Source organism: Octopus bimaculoides, chromosome 13 (genome assembly GCF_001194135.2).
Source record: "Octopus bimaculoides isolate UCB-OBI-ISO-001 chromosome 13, ASM119413v2, whole genome shotgun sequence".
In the NCBI taxonomy this organism is placed as follows: Eukaryota; Metazoa; Mollusca; class Cephalopoda; order Octopoda; family Octopodidae; genus Octopus; species Octopus bimaculoides.
Genome location: NC_068993.1, coordinates 53,233,492 through 53,242,164, shown reverse-complemented (window position 1 = coordinate 53,242,164; position 8,673 = coordinate 53,233,492). Strand labels below are relative to the sequence as shown.

The window sequence follows — 8,673 nt, the reverse complement described above, 5'->3', positions numbered from 1 at the left end:
ATATGGCAAATAAGTAAGAAGGTTGTCCAGGTATTAGTGTATTACGGCCGTTTCAAGTGGCTCCTTTTAATCAATCAATGCAGGCATTACATCATTCTGAAATAAACTGCTCTCTTCAGTTGCATAAGACCATATAGGTTTTCCAACACACAGAATACTCCATTATATAATGGCGTATCCTGTATGTTGACAACCTATATGGTCTTATACAACCGAGGAGACCAGTTTATTTCAAACTGATGTAATGCCTGCATTGAATGATTAAAAGGAACCACTTGAAACGGCATTATGGCCGTTTCAAGTAGGTGTTAAGACGGTAGGTTGGGGGAAATGATGATGATAAGAATGTTGATGGTGATGATGATGATGACAATGATGGTGGTGGTGGCAGCAGCAGCAGTGGTGGTGATAACAATGATGATGCTGATGATGATGATTATGAACAGTTTACAATAAGAGATATTGTATTCTAGTACATGAGTCAGATTCTGGTTGGTTGTAATTGAAAGGGTTAAAGAAGGATGAAATACTATCTTAACAGGTGTAATTACTTACCCCCATCTAACACTGCCTGACGACAAGTTAAATTTTCACACATGACAGCTAATGTGTTAGCAGCAGCTGCCTGAATAGAAGAGTTTTCATGAGACAACAGAGTAATCAACATTTTCTCTACTTCTAGTTCATGTAATATTCTACGACTCTCGGCTACAAATAAAAAAGAAATTGTGAATGAAGAAATGATCATTCAAACAACTTATATTATAATTTCTTCACAAAATGAATTAGCCTTTCGATACCAACCTCCCTGAGACCACTTATGATTCTCTAGTACAAATTTCTTGTTTAACTCTTTTGTTGCTATATTTCTGTTGAAATGCACTACTTTGTATCAATAAAATTTTGAAATACAGAAGAATTTAGTAAAATAACTTTGTATTTATTAAACTAATGTCAGGAACATAAATTAAAGGAAATTTTGATTGGAGGTCTTAATTTAGACCATTTTAAAACAGGATGTTTTTAACATAAAACCAGGGGTGATTTCCTGTGGGTCTCTATGAGAAGTCTTAAAGTGGTCTAAATTAAAATTTCTCATTAAAATTTCATGTTAATTTATGCTTCAAATATCAGGTTAATTATGACAAAGTTACTTTTGTAAATTCTTCATTGAGTTTTTACACTAATTTAAATAAAGAGGGTGTAATTCAAGAGGAATACAGTAACAAAAGAGTTTCAGGAGGTGAATAAGCAGCATCATTAGAAAGTTGGATAAAATGCCTCAGAGCATTTGTTCCAACTCTGTAATGCCCAGAGTTCAAATTCCACCATGGTTAACTTTGCCTTCCATCTTTTCAGGGTCAATATAAAAAGTACCAATCTAGTGCAGTGGACTGGCACAACTGCTTGAGATTAGATTGAGATGTGTTGCTGTATATGTTCTGGCCCTTTCAGTTGTGATTGCCACACTTGCAGTGACACCGGTGCCATGTATCAATCAACCCTCAAACATTGCCTTTTGGGGTTTTTTTCTTTTCCATTGGACAGCAATATTGTCCCACTTTGAAGTGGAGATGAACTTAGAGATCATAAATATCATCATCATTTTTATGTCCACTTACATGGGTCTGATGGAATTCAATATGGTAGATTTTCTATGGCAGTATGCCTTTCTTATCACCAACCCTCTCCTGTTTCTAAGAAAGGTAATACTTTCCCCAAGGCCAGACATATTTCACAGAAGATAGGAAATGAAGCATGCCATGTGTATGACAGATTGTGCTCTTAAGACAAGGAGACACAAACACACCTCCATGCATACGTGCACACCTGTACATGACTGGTGATTAATTTCATGAACCCTTTGGAAGGATTAATGCTGTGTTGTGCAAAAAGAATAGATATTATATTGCAACTAATACTATAACCTGAACCTTTTCAAAAGGCATTATATAAGTTCATGCAAAGTATAAAAAAAAGAGAAATTACCATTTCTAGCAGCCCTGCCAATTGCCTTAGTAGCAGCACATTTAACATCAGGCAAAAGAGGAAAAACTGTATCAACAGCTGGACTTGTAACTTCTTCTTCTTTCACAGATTTCACTATATCAAATATAAAACATTGCAAAAGAAATGTATAGAAAGTTGAAAAATAAATTAAAATGATATAATGATATCCAATCCTTCCTTTCCTGGACATTAAACCACTATCTGTTGTTGTGTTGGGTTTATAGAATAGTGATTGCATAGAATATGAGCTGTGGGGGGAGGGGAGTACATGCGAGTGTGAGTGTATGTATGCATGTGAGTGTGTGAATGCTATACTATATTAATGTGGAGTGAATGGTTCATGTTGGGAAGAGCATCCAGCTATAGAAATCATGCCAAAACAGACAAATGGAGCCTGGTGCAGCTCCCCAGCTGACCATCCCCTATCATACTGTACAACCCATGCCAGCATGAAAAATAGATGTTAAATGATGATGATGACATACTCTGTGTGTACATGTGTGTAATTGTGTTATATTGTGGAGTGAATGTGTAGAGTGTCTGCTGTGTATTGGTACGTATGTATGTGTTAAATTATATACACTGTGTGTGCACATGTGCGTATGTTATATTATTGCAGAAAGAATATGTGCTATGTGTGTACGGTGGAATGAATATGGAGAAAATGTTCTCTATGTGCATGTGTTCATGTTATATTGTTATGAAATGACTATGTACAGCTCAGGTTCTCAAAGTGGGCACTACCGTCCCCCCAGTGGGCGTTGAGACGGGCCAGGTGGGCGCTGGTGCCTAAAGGGGCGGTGGTGGGGTGCAGTAGAGAAAAAGGGGGCATTGGAAGGCAGTGGATTGAGGGATGCTATGAATTTATTATAATATTATCATAGTATTCAAATTATATGTTATATTAAATATCAAATGATTTGTAGTACATATAAATTAGTAAAATATAAAATATTTATTTATACATAAAAATAGGTGTGAGGGTGCTGAGGGTATTATGTGGCTATGAGGGCGGGGCGGTGGCTCAAAAAGTTTGAGAATCTTTGATGTTCAGTAGGACTGAACCTGAAACCATGTGGTTGGGATGCAGACTTCTTAACCATGCAGCTATACCTGTACCTCCACACAGCAAAGTCTATACTTTCATCAAGAGAAATACAGTAGTAAAGCTAAGAGAAATGTGAAATAAAGTGCCTTTCTCGAGGACACAACGCACCACTGAGAATCGATCTCACAACCTTATGATCGTGATCCAAATACGCTAACCACTAAGCCACATGCCTTCACAATGAACTAAATGTGCTACTGCAATATGCAGCCAAGAATAAAATATAGAATAATTGTATTTAAAAAAATGATAAAACTATTTACCTTCTTTACCCTTTTTCCCTGATTTAGATGACTTTTTTTCCCCTTTCTTTGGTTGTACTTCTTCTTCAGGTGGGGTTTGATCTGTAATTAGAGCAATAAGTTTTCGTAGTCCAAGTCCTTCTTTGAATGTCTGAAACCAAAAATAATTTTATTTTTACACATAAAACAAAAATAATAATATAAAAATTTAGTTGATCGTATTTGGCTTCAATTTTATAGTTTTCATTAAAAAGAATTATAATTAGTAATTAAAGGGTGAAAGATTTATCTGTGGTTAAAAAACTTGTTTCTCAACCATGTGGTCTCGGGTTCAGTCCCATTGCATGGCACCTTGAGCAAGTGCCTGATACTTTAGCTCTAGGCTAACTAAAGCCTTGTGAGTGAATTTGGTAGACAGAAACTGAAAGGAAACCTTTTATATAAGTATATATGTTTATATGTACGTATGTGTATGTGCGCGTGTGTGTGTTGGTGTATGTGTGTGTGTGTGTGTGTGAGTGTGTGTGTGTATCTGTAATGTACTCATGTCTTGACATCATGTGATGTCCATAACCAAGCATCACCTTCATACAAATGATACAGCTCAATTCTAGTCTTCCATGAAAAACATGTCAGACCATGGGGAAATATTACCTTGTCTGGAAACAGGTGAGGCTTGGTAACAGAAAGGGCATTCAGCCATAGAAAAACTGCCTCAACAAATTCCATCTGACCCATACAAGCATGGAAAATCATCATCATCATCATTATTTATTATTATTATTATTATTATTATTATTATTATTATCAATGAATACATTCTCTGATTCAATTTTTGTATCATTTTATGTTTATATGAAGAAGAGAGATAAGAGGTTGTCTGTAAAATATAGGTAGGAGTAATGCAATTTTTGGAAAATGATGTAAGGATTTCACAACAAAATAAGTTTCAAACTGAAATATTTTTTATATGACTCACTTCGACTGTTTCAATATCTTCCATCATGTTTGATAAGACCATTACAGCCATAATGTGGAGGTCAAGCCAATCTGGATGACCAATTAAGTATATCATCTTATTTACAATATCCAGTTCCCTCAAAATAACACGATTTTCAACTGGAAAATAAAAATGTAAAATTTTAGGAAATTGAACGAATTTTTTTTTATGCCAATACTTTTTCCACTGCTCCTGGTTCTGTTACAAAATTTATGTTTGAAGTGATCTAAATTAAAAATTTTAAATCTTTCATCAAAATTTCATGTTAATTTATGTTCCAAAATACCAGTTTAATAATAATGAAGTTATTTCATTAAATTCTTAATTATTTTCAAAACTAATCAAAACAAAGGCAGCTTATTTCAACAGCAATATGGTAACAAAAGGGTTAGACATTTCTAACTATTTTTCTATATTAATTCTGCTTAACTAATCTCCCAGGTTTATGTACCAGACATGTTATCAATTGATCTCTATGGAATTACATAGAGAATATCTTTCCTAAAACAAGTCATTCTTTACATTCTTCATTCTTTAAGTAGTTTCTTTTGAAAAAATTATCAACAAAAGCTCATACCAGCAAGTCTCTCTTTCACATGAATAGAAATATTAAACTGAACATAATGTTGGACTTAAGATTAATTTTGCATATTATTATTATTTTATTTGTTTAGATCATTGAACTGTAGGTGTGTGTGTGTGTATGGAGGGGGGATATACACACAAATGTGTGTGCACATGTGTGTATACATGTGTGTGTGTAGCACTTTTTCACTCATTACATGCCACAAAGCCTACACTTATTTTAACTCTCTCTCTGTATCTCTCTCTCTCTGTATCTCTCTTGCTGTATCTCTCTCCCTATCTCTCTATACCAGGGGTCACCAAACTAATAACAAAATAAATTTTTTTGTTGTTGTTTTTTCCAGATTTCTGAATAAAAGAGTTCAATATGAAGGATTTTAACACCGACTGTCACTCACCATCATGGGAACATCTCTCTAAAACCAATAGAGCTAGGCGCTGTATTATAGCATATTCTGATTTCAAAAGTTCAAGAACTGGAGGAAATCCATTCAAGTCCTTCATCACTCGCTGACATTGGTAATTCTACAAGACAATATTTCAAACCATTAAATATTACATCATCATCATCATCATCATCATTTAATGTCCGAGTTCCATACTGGTATGGGTTGGATGGTTTGACAGGGTCTGGTAGTCCCAAAGTCTACATTATGCTCCAGTGTTTGCCCTGGTATGTTTTTTACAGATGGATGCCCTTCCTAATGGCAACCACTTTACAGTGTGTACTAGGTGCTATTTTCATGTCACCAGCACTAGTGAGGCCATCATATAGTCCACAAAACTATGAACCCTGAGGGGGCAACTTAACGTTTTGAGACAAGGGCAAAAAGGTGAGTAAAAGTATGAGAAAATGGGTCAGTAAATACCACAAATTAAAGTCCTAAGGAAGAATAACATTGAACACATTGTTAGCTCAATCCTTTATGTATTTGTTGTTAAATCTGCCTAAATAGACCTGAAGCACTTTGATGAACAAGTGAAAAGATGTGAATGACATATATAAATCCTGTACCTCTCAGATGAAACAAACATCAATTTCATCTACAATCCCATTGTTCAAAATGATTAGCACACAGACAAAGTTATTTATTGTGCAGTTGTCTTAAGTAGCTAAGTGATCATGTGATCAACCAGACTATCAGATGTTGTTATACATCACTGGTCACAATGCACTTTGTTTAGTTTTAGCTTTCCAACGATGCCACCCAGATGGTCTTTAATAGGTGAACTTCACAGTCATACTTAAGTACAAATAATGCTTAATGATTCAAGGATGGATAGACTTTCATTGTTATTGATTTAGGATCTATACATAATGTTTTACTTACCAATACCAACTGGGATATAGCCTCAATAGAATTCTTTTGGACATCAGGATCATGATGGCTAAGACAATGTATTAAAGGTTCAAAAGCTTGAGAATTCAATATTTCTACTTTGCTCACATATTCCGTTGATAAATAATTCAAACCCAAAGATGCAAATTCTAACACAACAGTTTCTTCTGCAGATGAAAAGATGATATAAATATGACTTTAGTTTATTTTCTAAATAAAATATTCTTATCATCATCATCATCATCATCATCATTTTAATGTCTACTTCTCCATGCTTTCATTGAAGCAGATTTTCTATGGTTGGACACACACACCACCACCACCACCACCATGGGGTGCGGCTTTTAAGCTGGTATATATATATATATATATATATATACCAGCTTATATATAATATATATATATATAATATCTGGGACTTACATGTAGGAATTTGGTTGCTGAGTAATAGTGGTGTAATAGTCACTGGCTTTGTTATGGTTTTGTTATGTTCAATAAACAGTATCAAAAAAATATCAATCTTTAATATGCTATAAGATACAGTGTTGGCAAAAGAAAACTGATTATGGCAGTGCAACAAAATAAATGTATGATAATATATCGAAACTACTTTATTACCTTCAGACTGAAGAAGTGAAATGAAAGTTGGTACACAGTCTTTCCTTTTTCTCAATACTTTACGAACATCAGCTGTATAAGGGAATACACTTTAAAATTTGAAACAGAAATTTAAAATATCATGTATTTTTTTACATTTCCACTGTAAATATTTTTAAAATCTCTCTCTCCTCTCTTTCTCTCCTTCTCTCTCTCCTCTCTTTCTCACTCTCTATCTCTCTCTCACTACCTCTTGCCATCACTGTGTCCTCATCTTGTTTGTTGTTAACACAAGGTTTCAGCTTATTTACTCTCTAGCCTTCATCAGGTGTCCTGGTAGAATTTTGAACCCAACCCTGGGTTCTCATTCCTAAGGCATTTTCTTGCTGCTGCTGCCGCTGCTGCTGCTGCTGCTGCTGCTATTATTATTATTATTATTATTATTATTATTATTATTATTATTATTATTATTTATTCAAAGCACTGCCTGGAATTGAACTCAGAATCTTGGGGCTAGTAGCCTGCATGCGATAGCATAATGGTTAAGAAGCCCAATAGCTAACAAGCCCAAGATTCCAAGTTCAATTCCAGACAGTGTCTTGAATAAATAATAATAATAATAATAATAATAATAATAATAATAATAATAATAATAATATCAGCAAAAAAATACCTTAGGAATGAGAACCCAACGTTGGGTTCAAAATTCTACCAGGACACCTTACGAAGGCTGGAGAATAAATCAGCTGAAATGTTGTGGTAACAACAAACAAGATGAGCACACATATCCATCCAATGTAAATAATGTAAATAATGGGTTTGCTAGTTTGACAGGATCCAATGAGCCACAGGACTATGTCAAGCTCCAATGTCAGTTTTGGCCATTGTTTTTATGGTTGGATGCCCTTCTTAATGCTAATCAGTCTACAGTGGGTAAATCATTTGAAACAAAGGTAGTCTTTTTCAAAGGAAATATGGTAATAAATCGGTAAAGGTCAAATAAACATACGATGTGCACACATTGTAGCCAGTGCTGCCAAGGCATTTCGGTGAACAATTCTGTCTTCATTTTTCATCAATTCCAAAAGTGGTTCACAAGCATTCAGATCTAACAGCGTTTTTTTGTTTTCATCATCTAAAAACAGAAAAACAGAAAAAGAAATGCATACGTATTAGACAGTTAACAACAATCAGGAAATAGACAAATGAAGCTGACACTACATCATGAGTATTAGAGAATTAATCAAACATTTTCGGTAGCAAATACTGTCATCACTGCTGCTGCCGCTGCAGCTGCCACCACGACCACCACCATCACCACCATCACTACCTCTTCCATCACTATCATCATCATCATCATAATCATCACCATCATTGGCATCATCATGATTTTACATCCACTTCTCATGCTCGCATGAGATAGATGGCTCATCATAGCCTACGTTAGTTTCTACTGAAAGTCACTGCCCCACTAGAGAGATCAGGAAACCATATTTTGCTCATATGTCCTAAATGTTTGCCCTTCCTAACACCAAATACTTTACAAAATGTTCTGGGTGCATTTTATCATGGCATCAGTACTAGAGAGTTTGTCATGTTCCCTCGAATTCCCTCAAACTTGCATCGTCTCCTCTTGTTCAATGTGTGTGTGTAGACCATCACCACCACCAATGGTATAATCACCACCAATGGTATAATCACCACCAATGGTATAATCACCACCAATGGTACAATCATTATACCACCAATGGTATAATCACCACCAATGGTATAATCACCACCAATGGTATA

The 8,673-nt window shown here is 35.0% G+C and overlaps 1 protein-coding gene across 2 annotated transcripts in view; it reads right to left on the bottom strand.

Annotated features, from left to right (window-relative positions):
- The window catches only part of LOC106872666 (armadillo repeat-containing protein 3), a 28,870-nt gene that overhangs the window by 17,161 nt on the left and 3,036 nt on the right, over window positions 1–8,673 (bottom strand). For both annotated transcript variants that reach the window (XM_014919729.2, XM_014919731.2), the window contains exons 4-11: window positions 7,892–8,017; window positions 6,904–6,975; window positions 6,277–6,452; window positions 5,344–5,470; window positions 4,340–4,479; window positions 3,382–3,511; window positions 1,990–2,103; window positions 556–708 (exon numbers count right to left, since the gene is read on the bottom strand). In XM_014919729.2, coding sequence (XP_014775215.1) covers window positions 556–708; window positions 1,990–2,103; window positions 3,382–3,511; window positions 4,340–4,479; window positions 5,344–5,470; window positions 6,277–6,452; window positions 6,904–6,975; window positions 7,892–8,017 — 1,038 coding nt within the window. The remainder of the gene's footprint in view (window positions 1–555; window positions 709–1,989; window positions 2,104–3,381; window positions 3,512–4,339; window positions 4,480–5,343; window positions 5,471–6,276; window positions 6,453–6,903; window positions 6,976–7,891; window positions 8,018–8,673) is intronic.